The sequence below is a fragment of the Periophthalmus magnuspinnatus genome, chromosome 4 (genome assembly GCF_009829125.3).
Source record: "Periophthalmus magnuspinnatus isolate fPerMag1 chromosome 4, fPerMag1.2.pri, whole genome shotgun sequence".
In the NCBI taxonomy this organism is placed as follows: Eukaryota; Metazoa; Chordata; class Actinopteri; order Gobiiformes; family Gobiidae; genus Periophthalmus; species Periophthalmus magnuspinnatus.
This window is the reverse complement of record NC_047129.1, coordinates 11,516,045-11,534,836: the sequence shown is the minus strand read 5'-3', so window position 1 is coordinate 11,534,836 and position 18,792 is coordinate 11,516,045. Positions and strand designations below refer to the sequence as shown.

The 18,792-nt window shown below is 41.6% G+C and overlaps 1 protein-coding gene across 1 annotated transcript in view; it reads left to right on the top strand.

Annotated features, from left to right (window-relative positions):
• Positions 1–18,792, top strand: part of agbl4 (AGBL carboxypeptidase 4) — a 200,689-nt gene that overhangs the window by 65,851 nt on the left and 116,046 nt on the right. The window contains exon 4 of the mRNA XM_055221304.1: positions 7,274–7,368. Within this exon, the coding sequence (XP_055077279.1) occupies positions 7,274–7,368 (95 nt within the window). The remainder of the gene's footprint in view (positions 1–7,273; positions 7,369–18,792) is intronic.

The following is an 18,792-nucleotide window of genomic DNA, read 5'->3' as shown; positions in this document are numbered from 1 at the left end:
CACTTGGATTTGGTACTGAACACAATCGTATATCAAAATATCCAACGCTAACCTCTGTGACCAGGAAAAATGTAATAAAGAATAAATCAGGATGAATAAAAGGCGAACAAGCTATACTATAATATTTAGTGTCAAGTGGATCTGGGGGGTTATGTTCTATGCTTTTTACAGGATTTATAGCGATGGCGGTATACGGACAGGTCCGTAATAAAAAGGAAGTGTGTGCTCGCAGAATATATATGGTCTTATTGCCTTGGAGCAGTCCAAAGACCCTGTCAATTAAACAGACACAGTCCCTACATATCTGGCAATCTGTGTCCGGCTGAGCATGAAGCGTACCACATATCGACTCCAAATAGCACAAAAACGCACAAAGAGCAGTCATTATCACATCACAACATGGATGTGTGATCTTATTATGGCTGTGGTAATTAAATGAAACCAATGAAAGACTTCCTCGGCTAATGTTTATCTGTTGGTAGGTTTATTGTTTAAGCCATAAAATATTCACTGCACAAAAGGTCAATGGAGATAGGCTCTGCTTGTTTGGATTAGGGTACTTGTGTGTTGTGGTCGACCTCTGTGTCTCTGGAGAAGGCTTGTCTTTTCTGTCACTCAACTGTCACTATTAAAAAGGTCTGAATAACGCAGCTCAGTAGTCCACTGCATCCTCCAGAATAGCATAATAGAAGGGTTGTACAATTAATTTAGCTGAGATCAAGATTCAGGCATTCCTAATTGTTAACTCTCAGTTTGGGTCATTTTAATGGAGAGGTCTACAGCAAATTCTCTGCTAGTAAACCTGGGAGTGTTGTCATAAGATGTATAATTCTCATGAAGTGTAGTGTGACATCCAATAATCTTATAAGATGGGAAAAAAGCATTGTGCAGTGAACACCAGGTTTAAAAGCATGTAGTCTGGAGCAGAATTCATGCTTTGGTGGAAGATTTTTTGGGGGGGTTTCTAAATGACACTTGTTAAAAGTACATCTTGTTTATATTCGGGGAAAATCAATTTTGAAAGATAATTCTTTTTGTTGTTTTGTGTCACCATCGTAGAACAAAGAACAGTGCAAGGTACAAGACAACAGAAAGAGGAAGTGTGCGTCCAGAGGATTGTGGTGTTGTGACACTGGTGAGGTGCACTGTCAGGATGTAACACTGTCAGCTTCAGCTTGGCACCTGCCTCAAGATCATGCCCCCCCCCCCCCCCCCCCCCCCCACACACACACACAAACCAGGACTGGAGCCCCCTGCCCTCTGTGTCCCCCTTTGTGTCCCCCTGGCATGTCACATGTCCTGCCCTTGTGTTGCCCTATCACTGTGGCAATTGCTTCTTAGAGACTTCTCTCACTGTCAAAGGGTCTTACAGAAGTCATGATGAGCAGCTCCAGCAGGATTTAGGATTTACCTTAAGGCCAACCTGAGAAAGTCTCCAACGAGAATTTTGTGCAGCAGGAATGGTCCATTTTATTTTACATCTGATGCTTCATTTGTTTCTTTAAGATGTTTCTGAATAAATTAATAAAAAAGGAATTGTCAGATAATCACATATGTTCAATATAAACCACTGGACTATAAGAGACACAGATAAAAATTCCTTTTCAGTCATATACCTCTTTTCAGACATAAACCAAAAAAACATTGAAGTCTTGCTCCTTCAATTTTAAAATCTAATAATAACCTCTGAACTGTAAATCAAATCAAATTATGAATTACTAATCAACTCCAACTCCAACAATACAGATTTTGTCACAACTAACCCACAAATATCATTTCCATGTCCATAAATAGCCATGCAGAGTCACTGAGCAGGATAAGTGGTGATGCTGTGTCTGTATGAATCATGTCCCACAGTAATCATGCACTATGTATGTTGTGTACACTGGTACATGTGTGGGCAGCACCTGCCTCTGGCAGTGTCAGGTAGTCTCTGTTGTGTGGACGGCTGGCACGCTGTGCGTCAGTGATCACGCTGATCAAAGACAACAAGAGAAGAACAGGCAGCCCTGCCAGCAGCCATCAGCTGTCTGTGTCTGATGCCTATGGACAGGCTGCACTGCTGCAAATCATACTGCACTATTCTACAGGGAGTCTCAAATACATGTGTTTGTCACGTTTTGGGTCTGGCATTCACTTCTCATCTAAAATTTGACACTATATGTTTTAGTGTGAATATATACTTCTTTTTTAAACACTTTTTTTTGAAAAGTGTTATATGTTTGTAGTTTTGAGGCTATTCTTTAAAAAGTCAACATGTCCACTACCACAAAGAGTTTGTTTTCTTTGTAGAGGCCCCAGCCCACACTTTCCAAATGGCTTCTTTAATAATTTATCTTGTCTTCCTGGAAGAAGCCAGAAGGGCCACAGCCTGGATCGATGGAGATCAAAAGACAGTGTTTGGTCCGAAATGCAATCCTATCCTGAAGCCGCACCAGGACAGCTATTTCAGTGCTGCCTGCAGCGGGCGGAGCACCAGACGCATGGCGTTTGTTTAAAGGTGAAGGCAGCGGTCGGGGTCAGACATAAGTCACTGTGTGTGTCACATGAAACATTTGGAATCATGGTTCACGCCTGCAGCTCATGTCTTGGTCATAACTGCCTCTGAATGAAGAGGGCTGATGCTGGTCACATGACTGGGTTTTGGTTGTGATCTATTCACTGATCTTCAGGATACTACTGGACCTGTCCCTCTGCCCTTCAGCGACGATGATGGAGGCCTTTTAAATGCTTCCTATAGATTTTAAGCAAACTATTGACATAAAATACTCTAATAATTTGTCAGAAAGAAGACACAGTTTGTTGCATAAGAGGACCAAACTGTCTGTAAGGTTTATGTTTGCTTTTTGAAACAATCACTGTATAATTCTCACACATGAAAAAAGCCATGGCACATGATCAAATTAAACAATCCAATATTATGTTTGTAGGTCATTCTGTCAACCAAAACCACAGGGAAACATTCTGATTCCTGTGTGCTTACTCTGGTGATAAGTGCTGCTGTTTACAGATGGGAATGTGAGCACAATTTCATGCAAAAATGACTTCAGATTTGCACTCCTAGTATCTGCATAAGAACAAAGTCAACCGTGACAACATAAACTAACACATTTTTATTTGTAAAAGTTTCACAAAGATTCTTCTTCTTTCTATCTCTTGATATTTTCCCCCAACACATTCACATACATTTCTATTACAAACTGTCCAGGTTCTTTGTTTCTAAAAGGCCTTAAGACCCAGTAAGGCAGCATACATTTTCATCAATGACATCTATAGGCAAATTCTAAATATATTTCCATTGTGGCACCTGTGGGATTGTTGGGCCGAATCAGAAAGCAATTGCACATTTTGTAGAGCAAGAGTCAAACTGGTTGGGAATGAGTGTGCTGCTCTCTCTGATGTCAGAAAAAAGTCTTGTATGTACCATAATATTAAAACGTAAAATCTGTCAACAGGACAAAAAAGTTGTAGGAGAGAAGACGTTTCAATTCTCATCCAAGCTACCTCTTCAGTTCTGTTAGATAACTACACTGAAACTGGAAACAGCTATTGTTTACACTTTCTGTATGTAGGCTAGATCTGTTGAGCTACAGTAAGTGTGCACTGTGCCTGAGTCATTCTTAGCATATTCATTCAACTTTTAATGGGTGTTTTCACAATTATTGGCATTCTAGCTAGCTCTATTGTTCTCTTTGTTTCCTTTGATTGCTTTGGGAAAGATGATGTATAAGGCCCCCATTCCTGATCAAGGAAGGATTGTCTTTCCTACAAAAAATGCTTCTTTAACTCCCCTCTCAAACCATTTCGTTTTTCTGGCTAAGATCTGTAGCTCACTACCTTCAAAGAAGTGAGTAGTGTCTTTGAGTTGGAGATGTACTGTGGACTGGGGTCCAGAGGAGCTCTTGCGACAGTGTTGGTACATTCTCCTATGGAGTGGCTGTTTAGTTTCTCCAGTGTAACGCTCACTGAACTCTTCACTACACTGAATGGAGTAAACCACATTGCTTTATTGTCCTTCTCAAAGCCACTAACCACTCCTTTGAAGATAGTGGGGTACAGATCTTAGCCAGAGAAAATGGTTTGACAGGGGAGTTAAAGAGGCAGTTTTTGTTAGGAAAGACAATCCTTCCTTGAGCAGGAATGGGGGCCTTAGACATCATCGTCCCCCCATCTATATCTCTATCCCCAGACTCAAAGCAAACAAAACTTAATAGACCTAGCCTACATACAAAAAATTCTATTCTGGTCAGATTGCTGCAGTGTCCACCAGCAAGCTTACCAGAACAGAAGTGGCTTGGATGAGCAGCGAAACGTCTTCATTCCTACTACTTTTTTGTCCAGATTTTACTTGCCTTTTACTATGGATCAGACCTAGACGACTGAGGGATTACACAGGTATGTACCACAGTGCATGCAGGGAGAGAGGGCAGGGTAACGGTCCAGTCCAAAAGGTGACTGAGTCTGTTTGGCGTAATTGGTTTGGTTTATGTATATAAACTATTACTTTTTATAAACTATTTGTGAACCTTTTTGATAGTTTCGACTGCACTCTTCTGCCTTCTTCGGGAGTGTTACATGGTGTTGCTGTGCTGTGTCTGATCTTCTGATTTTAGCCGGAATTGCACCCACCAGACGGTAAATCGGGACAAGGGACGTACTGGCTGCCTCACTCCTGGGATATGTTGGACTGGGAAGATATTGGACTGCAAATAGTGCTCTCCAAAATCAGTTTAAATCATATACATCACAGCAACATCACTTAGCACTTAGCACCAAAAAACAGCAAAGAGTGCAGCAGTAACTGTCAAGGTATGATAAAAAACATAACATAATAAACTATAGAATAATTATTTCAGAAGCCTAATCACACTATTTTGATTTAGCAGATGGGCACTAATCTAGGCATATATAATATAATATACCTTACTTCATCACTAGAACATTGCGCGTTTTATGTTAAATTTAGTCTTTTTTCTCCCTCCAGCACCAGTCTCCTACTCTGACTTTTAGTGTCAGTGTGCTTGACTTTCTCTCTCAAAGGCTCTGTCCCTCTCACAGCTTCCTTTGGGCTAACCAGGCCCAACAACTAGATTAGAAACAGGGAGTGCGCTGCAGCTAAGGAGCAAGACAATCCCCATTTGTTGTGGATGGAGAAGAATGGAGCGGGAGCAGTATAGTCAAAGGAGCCAGTGGAGTCAGAGTGAGGCTGTATTTGCCTGAGGGGGAAAGGCTGAAAAGTAGCTCTCGCAACAGATGTGCGGGGCAGTAAAGTGTAATTGAAATGCCAGCAGCAATGGTCTTATCTCCCTGCTACAGGAGCCTGCTGCCAGTCTCAACATCAGTTAGATGTCATTTTACCTAAGTCTGAATCAGCCTGCCACAATCCGCAATCCCCGCTCCTCTGATGCTGCTCAGGAGAAAAGGAGAGAAAACGGGGATGGGGAGGAGGGGAGGGTGTAATAGGATTTCAGCAGCACCCAGTTAACTTCCACCACCTGGACTTAGTTGGTAATTTGATATGCTCCATCAATAGGATTCATTTACTTCACCGCAGTTTTACTATGGCTGCTCATTTGACTTTTTAACTATATATTTATTCATTTCTGTCTGCACATTTCCCCATCCTCCTGATGGTAATCACAGATAGCAGGGGAAGGGGAGAAGGATTTTGCAGTATTTTCAGTCTGACACAAAGTCCTTGGTGTGGAGCAGGTGGGGAGTCAGGCACCATGGCTGTTCTCTGCGCTCCAGGAGAGGCTTAATGTTTTGGGCTTGGGAGCGTCCCTCTGGGGAGGACCATAATGTCCTCATAGATTAGAGTTGGCCCTCCACAGAACGCCCGCCTTTTATCGCCAACTTTGCTGCTGCAACATGGCATCATCTGCCACACATTAAAGCATGCTTATCTCTTCACTGTACAACACATAAAAAGGTCTGAGGCCTCATGTATAAAGCCTCCATGTAAAACGAGGTCAGAAAAGTGCATACACAGCTCATCACGTCAAGGTTGGTATTTATAAAAAAGAACATGAATGTGAAACATTGCACACCTTCACAAGTCTGGACCTGGCGTATGCTGTACGCACAGCTCAGGGGTTGACGAGAGCAGAGAGGAGCCGTGTGGGGAGAGAGGAAGTCATGTTTGGTGAAAGTTTGAAACTGTTCAAACTGTATTTCCCAGAAAAAGACACTAAATCTAATTGAACTGTGAGCATTTAGTCACAAGCTTGTGTGAAACATGCACCATTTATCTGAGTATCATAATTTTACAAAGTATTGCGATCATCAAATCCATCCAAATGCAATGAAGAGCATTGGCACTGGCTGACGCTGGTGTTGCCTCACTGTGTCCTTTTATGAAATTATTTCTGGACACACGTCTGACCCTCTCCTGCAGCTGATCCACGGAGGAAACGCACGGCCAAAAGATGATCAAAGTCACGCTGTGGCCACATGATGTACAGCACTGCGCCTCCACTGACCCCTCCCTCCGCACACACACACACACACCCCTGCGCACACACACACACACCCCCACCCCCACACACATGCACACACGCACATACACACCTGCACACACACCCCCACACACACACACAGCCGAAACTAAACTCATCCACGTATTCCCCGTGCCTCCTCCACACCTGCATCTGCAGCACAAACACAACTTTCCCACACTAACATCCCCCATACACGAGTGTGCACGAAGCGATGTGAGAATTAAACAGCTTCTTACGCATATGTTTCAGTCGTTTCAATAAAGTACTTATGTGACAGGATGGGTGTGTTAAAATTTTAATTTCAGAGAAGCGGAGTACACTTTTCACTAAAGTTCTACATGCATGTATCCTCTTCTGCAGGGTCTTTCCCCGAGCCCCTCTTGTGCCAGTGTGTCAATCAAACCTGCTCAATATCGGCTCATGTTAAGGCAAATTTCATTCAGAACTCACTTTGCATTGCCCTTTTATGGTGAAATTGAGTCATTAAAGGGGTGTGACATGAGGTGGGATCAAGTGCACAGATTTCAGCTTCAGACCGCAAACTTTGAGAGGAAAGTGCATGAGAGAGTGCATTGTAGGGTTTTAAAAATGCCAATATTCTTTCACGCACATGGAATTTACCTTTTGTCTATACGAACTTTTGCATCTAGATTTTGACGCACTCTTTTATAAATGAGGCCCCAGGGCATTGTGGTGTTGTTTCTTTCTTGATTTTGCATTTGATAAAACTGAACATTGTATAAGATGTTTTTTGGGTTTCTTTTGTTTTTCAGAGGGTCATCTTCAATGTCGTCAACTTCTCCAAGACCAAGAGCCTCTATAGAGACGGCATGTCTCCTGTCGTCAAGTCAACCAGTCGGCCAAAATGGTACTTCCTGTACTCTGACTCAAGTATTCTGTTGTCAGAATTGCATGTTATAAACTTTGTGCAACTTTGACAAACTTGTTTTCACCCCAACACTCGACATTCATGCACCCACCCATGCACAGCAGCACTCTGAAGACTGATGCCTCAGATTTCCGGAGAGAATGCGTCCGGGCGCATTAGCATGTGATCCATTGGTTGGCAGTATGACGGGTGTCTGATGTAATAACGGCTGACTGATGGATGCGGAGCGGAGACTGTAGTGTTTGTGAATGACTAGGTGTGGCAGGAGAGCGGCCCAGTGCACTGGGGCTCGCACTCATCTGCCAGCCTGCCTGCTCTCTCCAGTGGGGCGAAGCGGCTCTACAGAGTGGTGTGATGAAGTGTTGCCGTCCAACACAAGCCTGACATCTGTCATCAACTGATGGAGGGCACCCGTGTAACGCCAGGCATCTGCCACCCTGAGCTTGCGCGTCTGCAGCCTCGTGCCCACACCAGCGTAAGCGTGCGTGCAGGGCGCAGGGTAATGGGAGTAGACAACGGCCGTGACTCCGCAGACAGGAGAGATGAACTGCTGTTGATGAAATGGCTGCATTCTGCCGCCGTGCTGTCTTTTCTCTGTGTGAAGTGGCCTTTCAACTTTGCACCCATTTTCTTTAGATATGACCACACTCTTGTCTCACACTGACAAACATTTAGAGTGCAGCTGGCAAGCACTTAATATAAAGTGCTGCTATTCTCAGGTGAGGCAGTTATACTGTCTGAGCTGAGGCAGAGAGGAGACTGTGTGAAGTGATTGTATTTTGAATATACAAATGTTACTTTAAAAACACTCTTTGCAAATGCAGTTAAATAACAATAATAAGAGATAAGTCATTTAGCACGGTAGCAGTCACAGTCTAGGACTTAATCTCCTCACATGTTTTAATCTGTATGCTTGCCTTTCTGGGTCATTTAAGTCCCCAAGCTCTTCTAAATGTGCCCCTCATGGCTGCTTGGCCATGTTTATGTTTCACTAAGCTCTCGTAAATAGGTGTTTAAGTGACAGACACAGCAGGGGGTACCATCACCAGGCCCAATCCCATTTACCTCCCCGAGCTAATATGCTTTTAAATGCTCGGCTCAGCACTGCCCCATCCGAGAGGCGTCATGTCCCCAGCACTTATGCCACCATTTTCAACTGTCTGCTGCCTCCCTCATTGTTTGTGTCCCCAAAAGTGGTCAAGATGCTTTTAACACAAGACCTGCTATTTGACTTTCCATGAGCAACAACAAAGCCCAGACAGCTTCTAAAGTAGCAATCTTCTTCCTGACAGTTACAGATATGAAATAAATAAAAATGGCAGAAAAGTAGAGAGCTCTGGCCTGTCTGATCCAAACTCACACAGGACACGATAAAGGCGCTGCCCGGAGAGACAGAGGGGAGAAAATGTACTAGAAGGGGAGATTACTTGAGACAGGGAGGACAGTTCCACCCTGGCTTGCCTGCATGTCTGAATCTATCATCAGAATTGTCAGTGTTAGCCCTGCAGTTGAAGCCTTTATCGCTCAGTGCAGGTGCCTTGTGTCTCGGGGCTGTGGCTTCTCTGGCTTTTGGTTGCCACAGGGCTCGGCAGGATCAGCGCTAACCTCCATGTTCATCGCTACAGGTGGAGGAAGGAGCTGTGCCCTCAGTACAAGTCACTCCCGCTGTCCAGGGTCAGTCTGGATAAAGGCTGCGATACGCCAGCTTTAAAACACAATGCAGTTTGTTGAGTATACGTTGCTGTATATCTATACCTGGTCAGTTTCTTATTTTGACTTTTATACAGGGCAGTGAGCAACATGAAATGAGGGTTGAGAGAGACTTTAAGCTAATAATCATAGCCAGGAAATGATCAGCACTTCAAAGCCAGTTTAGTAAAAGCAGACCTATTATGCAAAATCCACTTTTTTAGAACTTTTAACCATGTTATAGTTTTGTCCCCCTCACCATTTACTCACTTAAAGTTGTGTTTGGAGTGATTCGTGCATGTATGAGCTATCTTTAATCGCTGATTTTCAAGATGCCATTTTGCCGAACAACTATGCCACCAGCATACACCCACTGCTCTGTACTTACTTTGTTCTCCAATTTTATTTTCTTAATTGTTGATATGCGCAGGATTCAGCAGCGCTGGATAGTCATTTTTATACAAATGAAAAAACTATTTACTGTTCAATAGCATGATCTGCAGCTAACCACTGCAGGTCCCGGCTCTTTGCTATGATGATGTTTAGGGCAACATCAGCTCCCATTGGGTACCGCAGTTTTCTAATGCTGAAGACAGTGGACTTGTTTCTTTGACATAGCTTTAAATTATAGCTTTAGAGCAGACACAAGCACAATAGGTCTTCTTTAAAAGCTTTATTTTTGGAATTGTTGTTTTGAAAGTATTGTAAAATTAGACATATTCTTGCATTTCTTATATTTCTTTGTAGTTTTCTTCTTTCTTTCTTTTTTGTTTTAGTGAATTTCTTTTCAAATCCTCTATCATCTGACATTTAGCTGTAGCCCAGGATCCATGTTTGATAAATAATGAATAATAGATGATCCAATTAAAAAGGGACGATGTTGCTTTGTGAAATCGGAGACAGATTAATGGCAACATTTATTTAGTTCGCAGACACATCAAACAAAAGGAGAAATAGCTCTGCTCTGAGCTCACCGAAATGATAGATAGATACACTTCAGTAAGCCCCTTGGGTAAATACTGGGGTCCACTTGCTCTCACATAATGTGCCTTGTCATATTTTATAGCTTCGTTGGTGCTATTAAGGTGTCTTTGTAAGGCACTCTCAAGCTGACATTCAATATAAGTTGTACAGGTGAGTGTACACAAAATAAATATAATTGCTTTTCTCATTTGTTGGCCTGAAGACTTTGGAAAAGTTGGTCTGTATAAATCATTATAATTATTAAAATGCAACTTTAATATTGATAAATAGTATGACTTTTCACCCTCTTAAGCAATTGAGAGTACAAGGAGTTGAGTTTTGAGACAGAAATATCCATTTTTCCTTGTTCTAATGTGCAGAAGACAATGGCTCCCTTGGTGGCACTGTAGGCACCAGCTCAGCCCCACTGGCCGCTCGTTGTCAGCCTGCTAGAGCATAGAATTGCCTGGTGTACTTCTATTCGCAGATAAGCTAATTAGAAAGTCAGGGAGCGTGGTGTATTGCAGCTGTTGGGGGCCAGAATGGTGGTGGGTAATGGCCGCCATGCTGCATGAGACCAGTCCATCAAGAACTGCAAATGAAACTGCCTTAGACATCAGCCAACTTTATGTTTAATTATATGTTTGGAATAAAACCATAACTAACTATGTTAGCTATTTCTGTCTTCCATACAGTTAGCATAGATATATGTAACTATTGTGCATCACAGATAGGAGCCTTTCCTGTACAATGTCTAATTTACTCCCTACTTTCTTTTCAGTTGCTCTATGATGTTTTTAAGTCTGTGATGTTGGTCAGCCCAGATATTTTTTATGGATCATGTTGCTCACATTCAAGGCATGTATGGATCCCTGGACATATCTTAACCCTGTGCATTACCATCGTACATTGCTATATTGTGTAATATAGTGTTAATGTATAACTAAGACTGCCACTATGTAATCTTTTTTTACAGTTTGCATTCTGATTTTCATCATCAGTTTGATGTAGCATACCCCATGTTTAAATCCTCACAGTATTCCAAAAGGCACAGCCTCACAGCTGAACAAAGATGTTATGACTTTGGCTCTAGCATGTGGGGACACAAAGCCATGTATTCCCATCATTTCCAGGCTATTAAACCTATGATTTATACTTGGAAATGTCCTGATGAGTGCTGCCTCTTTTAATTAACTTTCCCTTTCTTCTGCAGTCAGTAGGTGTGTGTGATTAAAAATACCCACACCTCTAACTGAGCAGGCAGATGAACACCCTGCGCACAAGGAAATGGCTGCCAAACATTCCGTAGAAAGTCAGACCCACCCAACCTTGATCAAGGGTAAATGCTTTCCCTGTGTTTTTATGGAGGCAACATAAAAACTCAGGAGTGCCTTTAAGCGTGGAGACAGCCGTGCCGACCAGTCAATCAGTTTCTCAGGTCAATTTAGTTTTTCGTCTGGAATCCTCCTGTAAGTGCGTGATGCAACACAGTGGTGAAATTCTATTTGGAGACGTGCGCCTCTCCATCACGCTGTGTGTTAGCAGTAATTGTTCTGTCAGTCAGCGTGGTCGTGGTGCGTGGATCCCTGGTCTCTTGTTAAGGCCTGGTACAGACTCTAGCACGGAAGGCTTAGAGATCTTTGTATGACACTTCCTTCTCTTCTGTGTACTTTGGAAGAGGAATCTACACATAGTACACCCACCTCAAATCAGGACAAACAATGGACATGTATAGGGTTCTAATCAAATTTAGATCTATTTTTGTATGCTACATTCACAGAAAATAATATTATTCTAGAAATTAACCTTGGGTTTTGTCTGGTCCCAGAGACTTCCCCTATACTTTACAAAGATGTGAGTCTGGACAGCGGTTGTATCTCCTGAGTTCAAATGGGCCTGACTGACAGATCGATTTCCCAGTCAGGAACACAAACAATAAAAAAGATCACAGGGGACTAAAACCGATAAAATAATACTAGATGACCAGTGAGCTTGTTTGTTTCCCATGCTTCACTTAAATAAGCAAACCAGTTTACACGGCTTTGTCAGTTTGGCCTGAGGTTTGGTCGAAGTGGTGACTAGACTCAGAGATACCAGTCTGGATCCCAGGCAAACATGGGTCACCCAGATGTGCGAGCCAGTAGACCTCCAGTGCCTTAGCTCACTGATGTCCAATCACTTGCACAATTAGCTTTCCATTTTAATACTAGACCTGTTTAATTGTCACAAAATTAGAAGGGGTGTCAAATAGTTAATAGCTCTGGCTAATTAATAGACAAATCGAGTGCTTGTTAATTAAGGGCAAGATGACAAGGACTGACACGGCTAATTTGAGCAATAAAACTGCAACTAACAATTCATTTCTAAACTGGCGACCCCCATTCACAAACTGTGTAACATGTTTTCCTCCGTGCATCTTTGGAGTGTGTGGCCCTTGTAAATCACAATATAGTCTCACTGGAGGGGTGTTCAAAGCTATCGAACTCCACTTATTCCCCATGTACTTTTTGTCTTTTATTGATACTAAGCACAAATTGCAGTTTCAGGCAATGCCCTCTTTGCTCAGCTTGAAGTAATTATACCTAAACAACAGAGTAGTGAGGATTTACACATGTATAGTCCTTCTCAAGAGACTACCCTTACTGTCTTCTCACATCTATCTTTCTTTGCTTCACTTTAAGGGGTCTTTTATGGCTGCTACATTCTCCCTGCAGCATCCTCCTCCGCCTCTGTGCCAGTTTAATTTAAAAACGTTGTTTCCGTGCTGCATTTGTACCGCCGCAATCATCTGGTGTATGGCTTTCATGAATGATTTTTTGATTAAAAATGTTATATATGATGTTCCCTCTCTGTCAACATAGACTGCAGTGTAAGGCAGGCATACAAAATCTTTTAATAAACGCCATAGCAGCAGAAAAGTACCTGTCTAATTATCTGTCATTGGTTCAGCCACATCCAGGGAAGGAAGTGAGTGATTTATGGGTCTAAGTGAATATTTGAGAAAAGAGGAAGTATTTAAGTGAACAAACTCATGAACATCCTTCTATATGTTAAGGTATATGAAAAAGGCCCATACTTTCTTCTACACTACATTTTCTGGTAAAACTTTATACACTATACACTTAAATTAGCCTTAATAAAGCATGAACAAAGGCTTTATTTTAAGAAATAGTTTATTAAGAATGATTCAGGCTTAGCATCTTAATCAATATCCTAGCCATAAAGGAACCCTAACCATAAAGGACACATGTTGTGCAAAATAGATTTTTTCTTAGCTTTTAATCATGTTGTATTGTTATCCCCTCATCAGAACACACCTGGAATTGTATTTTACCTCATTCACACTTATTTCATTAATTCATTAATCCAGAGTTGTCTTCTCTGAGCCCTTTAAAATGCTCAGCTTGCATTTTGCCTGAATTGTTGCATCGCAGGTAAATATCCAGCGTTTTCAGGTGAAGTTTCATAAATCATCACCAGACACATTCTGTGCCCAAATTGTGTTTACAAAGAATGCGTGGCTATATTAGCATAGCATAGTGTTCACTCATTGTTGACAGCGGAGGGAGTTCCAATGCTTAAATACCTAACTTGAAACAGAGGTGAAGTTTATAAAGGGTGTTTTCTAAATCTAGACATTAGTTTAAATTAGGAAATGTGAATTACTAATCCCAACATGAGATGTTTAAGAGGGAATTAAAGACACAGGAATGAATAATATGTGTCCTGTAACCCGTTAATTAAGTTATGAGTTATTCCTAAAAAAAATATTTGTTCATTATGATTTATCTGTTTGTGCTTTATGAAGGCTTATTATCCTTGGTTACACAAAAAAAGTTATTGTTGTTAAGCCAACCAAGCCAAGTTTGCTCTTTTCATGCTGACACCTGTGACAGTTCTGGTTATATTTTTGTGGTATTAGATTTCAAACTATTATTGCAGTTGTCATAAAACATTAGCAACAACAAATTGTGGACTTTGCTATATGTATGTAATATTTTCAATTGCATGATCTACTAAATAGTGGCTTATTTATTGCATTCATTAATTTCTAGGCAAACTACTACACTATGGAGGTGATACACGTACTATTTTATGTCATCCAATGTTTAAAATAGACTTTAATGCTTGTGGTTAAAGTTACAAGTTAAACGGTTTTGTATTAATAAGCAGCAGTTAGAAATAGTGTTATGTGGTGCAGTGAATTTCAATTTCCCCATAGTTAATTCTATGTCAGACTGCTCATTTTGTGTGTAGGACAAACCCGGAAAGAGCAGGGGAATTAAGGAGAGAGAGGAACAGGGAGAGGAGCCAATCTGAACCATCAGCAGCACATGCAGCCTCCTTGTTCACAGAAACTCATTAGGCAGCTGCCAGAGGAAGTGAAAGAGGATTATGGGAGCAAAATAATGGCACCAAATGTAACAAATAGATTAATAATCTTCTAGATGAGGATAAGGCTGTGGTGTGGGTTTGTGCTATAGCAGTGCATGTGTATGTGGGGATTTAAGCAGAGAAAGTGTATGTCTATAGGAGAGTGAGTGAGAGCTGCTGCCACACAGAGGAGAGTTGCTTCTGGCTCTGCGATGCTCATTCAGCCCACAAATGACTTACCTGGACAGTTTTATGTTTGCCTGGAGCAGAATTAAAAAGGCACTTCATTTTCCCCTTTACAGCCCCGGTACGCATGTCAGTGTCGGCCGGCCTTCCAGCACTCTCATCTAAACGCTTTTGTCAGGGGAGATTTGGGCGATTTTAGCAGGCACGGCTACAAATTGGTTGTGTCATCTTCTAATGAACTGCATGACGCGTTGCACTTTTTCTGCAGCCTACAGTCCCCTGGTTACTGTACTGTAAGTCAGACCCATGCTGTGCCGACAAGTCTTATATTAAAATTATAGCAAGAATGCCATATGTTTATGATGAGACTCCAGGATGCAAAAAATATCTCAGCACTTAACATTACACTGTTATGCATGTAACAGAAGTCTATCAGTGGTGTTTGTGCGTGCTGGGCAGAAAACACTGAGGTGTCAGGGGGTTATTGTTGGCTATAGGCTGGTAAAACCTTATTGGTTTGCTCAGCACGGTGGTGAGTTGACCTCTGACTCCAACTAAAGGATTATGGGTATCTCAAAAATTCCACAAAGCCATGCTATCCGGTATTAACGGGACATATCAGGACAGTGTGTGCAGTAGGTGCATATCTTTGCACTAGCTAAACAGCCCAATCTCTCTGTGGTCAGCAAAGTACGGCTCTTTATCTGGCTCTTTATTACATTGTAGAATTAGCTGATGTTCGAGTTGGCCCATGTTATATCTTTTATCTAGTGAAATGTGAACTACTTTATTTTACATATATTAACTTTTGTTTGTGAAAAGGCTTGATACTCTATACTGCAATAATAAAAAAAAGAATAAATAACAGTACTTTGTTTTTGTTTGTATGTCATTAAATTCTTGTTCTAATATAGCTCAAGATAATTCTGAAATTATTAAGGAAAGGTCTTGTCCCATTTATGAGATGTTTTTAGTATTGATACTTTTTGTTCAAGTGAGTAACTAGTTTAGATTAATATCTGATATTCAATACTTTTGACAAGCCTAAAAACTTAACAAAAACACAAATGACAAGTGCAGTGACCTTGATGATGTTACTGTTATCATGTTCATGTCTTGCTATATATCCAGAGTGGCATGAAAGCTTTGTTGTTATTCCACAGTTAAGCCAGATTTGTCAAACATAGATTACAAATGATAACACACACTTCTAACTCTTACTGCTGTTGAATGTTCCAGCTTATTTAAAATGGCGTGTCACATTTTGTACTAGACAACATTAAAAGCTTAAGCTGACACAGACAGCAGTGGCGCCATGTTTGTTTTCCCATAAAGAGAACAATGTGTTGTGTCCGGATGGTCCATGTTGTGTGTGTGCTCCGTGCTCTCTGCAGCCCTGTGTGCACGCCCGCATCTGTTTGTGCTGTCTGTGTTTGCGCTTGTCAGCGTGTTTGTTGACGACACCGTAGGACATGAGAGCCCGATTGCTCCGAATGTGAGGAAACGGCTCATCTGAATATAGATAGGCCCCATCTGGAGGCGCTTGGCTCCGGCCCTTCATAATTCTGTAAGCAGCTAAGCATCTGGGGCCCACTAATGAAACTAAAGGCAGTGGAAAGGCCCTGGGCGAGTCTTGGCTCCTGACATCGCACTCAGAGCTGAGGAGGTGGGGGTGGTGTGAGGATGGATAGAGGGAGGCATAGGGCAGGAGGAAGCACTGTGCTGAAGAATATCCCAGGTCTTAAAGAGACTGAGATTGCTCCTTTGAGAGAGAGGCATGGGAGCCAAGTAGGCCATTAGAAAAGTCAGCCATAAAATGAAGACAGTGGTGTCTTTATTGTGGCCCATTAACTCAGATGTTCATGTGGAGATAGCTGCTCTATGTGCACCAGTAATGAGCAATATAACCATGGCACCACATCCACTGATGTACTGGAGCAAAAGGAACCCTGGTTAAGTAGAATTATGTTAACCAGACGCTCTTCTTCTGAAGGCTGGGCCTGATTAACTGGCATTTGTCCATCTCAGCAGGTGTTTGTCTCATCCATAACATATGATCTATGCTTTCCATCCAGTTTTGTTTTTTTTTCTTTTCTGCCACTTAACCTCCTTGTCCAATACTGTATGGCCTTAAGGAGCCGCTCTGACCACAGCAGCCTCTGCATGTGGTCTGTCCAGGGAAAAACAGCCATAGGCTTTTTTCTTATATCTTATTATTACAGCTCCTGTATTTGTCCCCCAGCCTGATTTCCCGATGGAAATGAAATGAAAAAGCAATTGTGTCTCCATTTTATTACTGTCATCTTTGTTTTCAGGCGCAGAGAGTAGGAATGCATGATCTCTGAGAGCTGCTTTTAGCTTCAATTTGAAGTCACAGCTAAGAAAAACAATACGATTGGAAATAATCATTGTCATAATAATATGACCTGTCAGAATGTGTGTGCGGGTCTGTGAGTGTGCAGGCTGCTGCCATGTGGTTTATGATGGAATGAGTCAGGCCCTGTCTGCCAATGCCAGCATCCCAGAGAATCAGTTTTAGAGGAGATTAGCATTTCAGACTGAAGAGGAGCTGAGGTCAAAGGTAAAGGACAAGAGTGGACTACAAATATACCCAGGTTCCAAAGGAGCAATGGGGGACTCCCGTATCCCCACCGGTGGGGATCAGACTCCTCATGCACACTGCTCAAATCATTTATTCATCAGCTTCATTAAGACTGAATTACAAGGTTGCTTAAAGACCCCCAGGTCCAGCACAATTCTTAATGAAAGCCCCTAGTGTCAGCTGTTTATGGCTTCTAATAATGTGGATTTTTAAAGAACAATTAAACTGAGCTTAGGCTCAACTTTGCACCATAAGCACCCTTTTTACCAGACACACAATATACTAGCTCTGTGATATTAAATACATATTTAAAACACAATGCCTATGTTTAGTGCCCGTGCTAATCAATGCATGCAAATAGTGTTACTGTCATAACCATTGGCTGTGATTTGTGAATCATTATCAGGCTGTGTCAGTGCAGTGTGCAGTGTCTATCTCAGCTAACTTCAGACAAGAGACAGAAGAAGAAAACTGTGATTGTCCCCTGGACCTCACGTGTGTAATTATAACTGAGGAAGATAATTAAAGAGGTGGAGAGGAGACAGATCTCGTTATTTAGTGAACAATGCTGTCCAATCTACTCATGGGCCTGCTGCTTCCTGCATTATGGCCTGACATGTCAGTGCAATCAGACGCTCAGCTGCGCTGTTGTAAAACCCAGAATGTCAACAGACAAAGCGCTAATCTGAGGTCCACAGTGATGGCATCTGAATATGGACGGTGGAGGCATGTTTTTTGGCATTTTCTAAAAAACATTTTGCCTATTAATATGTGGCAATTTATGGATGTTTGTGGAGGGTATGGTCAACTTGGTTGATTCATCACTGCTTTGAGTTTTAGTGTCTTGAAAAAAGAACAATATCTTACTCCTTAACAACACTGGCTTACACAGTAAGATATTAATTACCTTTTTCCTATGGAAATGTCTATATAGAGACCCAGAGCTTTGCAAAGAGTTGAATAAATCAAAAGTAAATTAGATTTTTGGCATAACAGAATTTAAGGTCAAAATTTCAGGTCAGGCTGTCTCATCATTGGCATTTTATCATCTTTTGGGTTTTTTTTTTTTTTTTTGGGGACGATCAGTTCTACACCCAGTTGATGTTTGTTGATGTTCTGGTTCCGGACAAAAATCATATTTTGCAGTATGTTGAGACAGACACTCTTTTGTATTTTACATCTAAGTCCATTGCTCAAATGTCACCTCCATCAGTGATATTATTGATTTTGTTGTATTGGATGTATTGGATGCTGGTCATCTTCTGGCCCTGAAGTGGTGCTACTTTAAAAAACAAGCACAATTCAATATTAGAAATCTTTATATGACTCACAAGCACAGGTATTTATTTATTTATCGCTGTTCATGCAAGTGACTGAAAATGTGAATTCAACTTTGTATTTTATTTCTCTCTAGGTATTTTTTTTTTACATTGTACAATCATGCACAACTGTTGGCCAAGTTGGGTATATATGGCTTCTTTTGCTGTGTAACTATAATAAACAGGAGTGAAATTGCCCTGACAGTGGTGTCCATCCTCTGCCCCCCTCACTAACTCCCTCCCTCCCTCCTGTGTCCTACTTATCCAGCT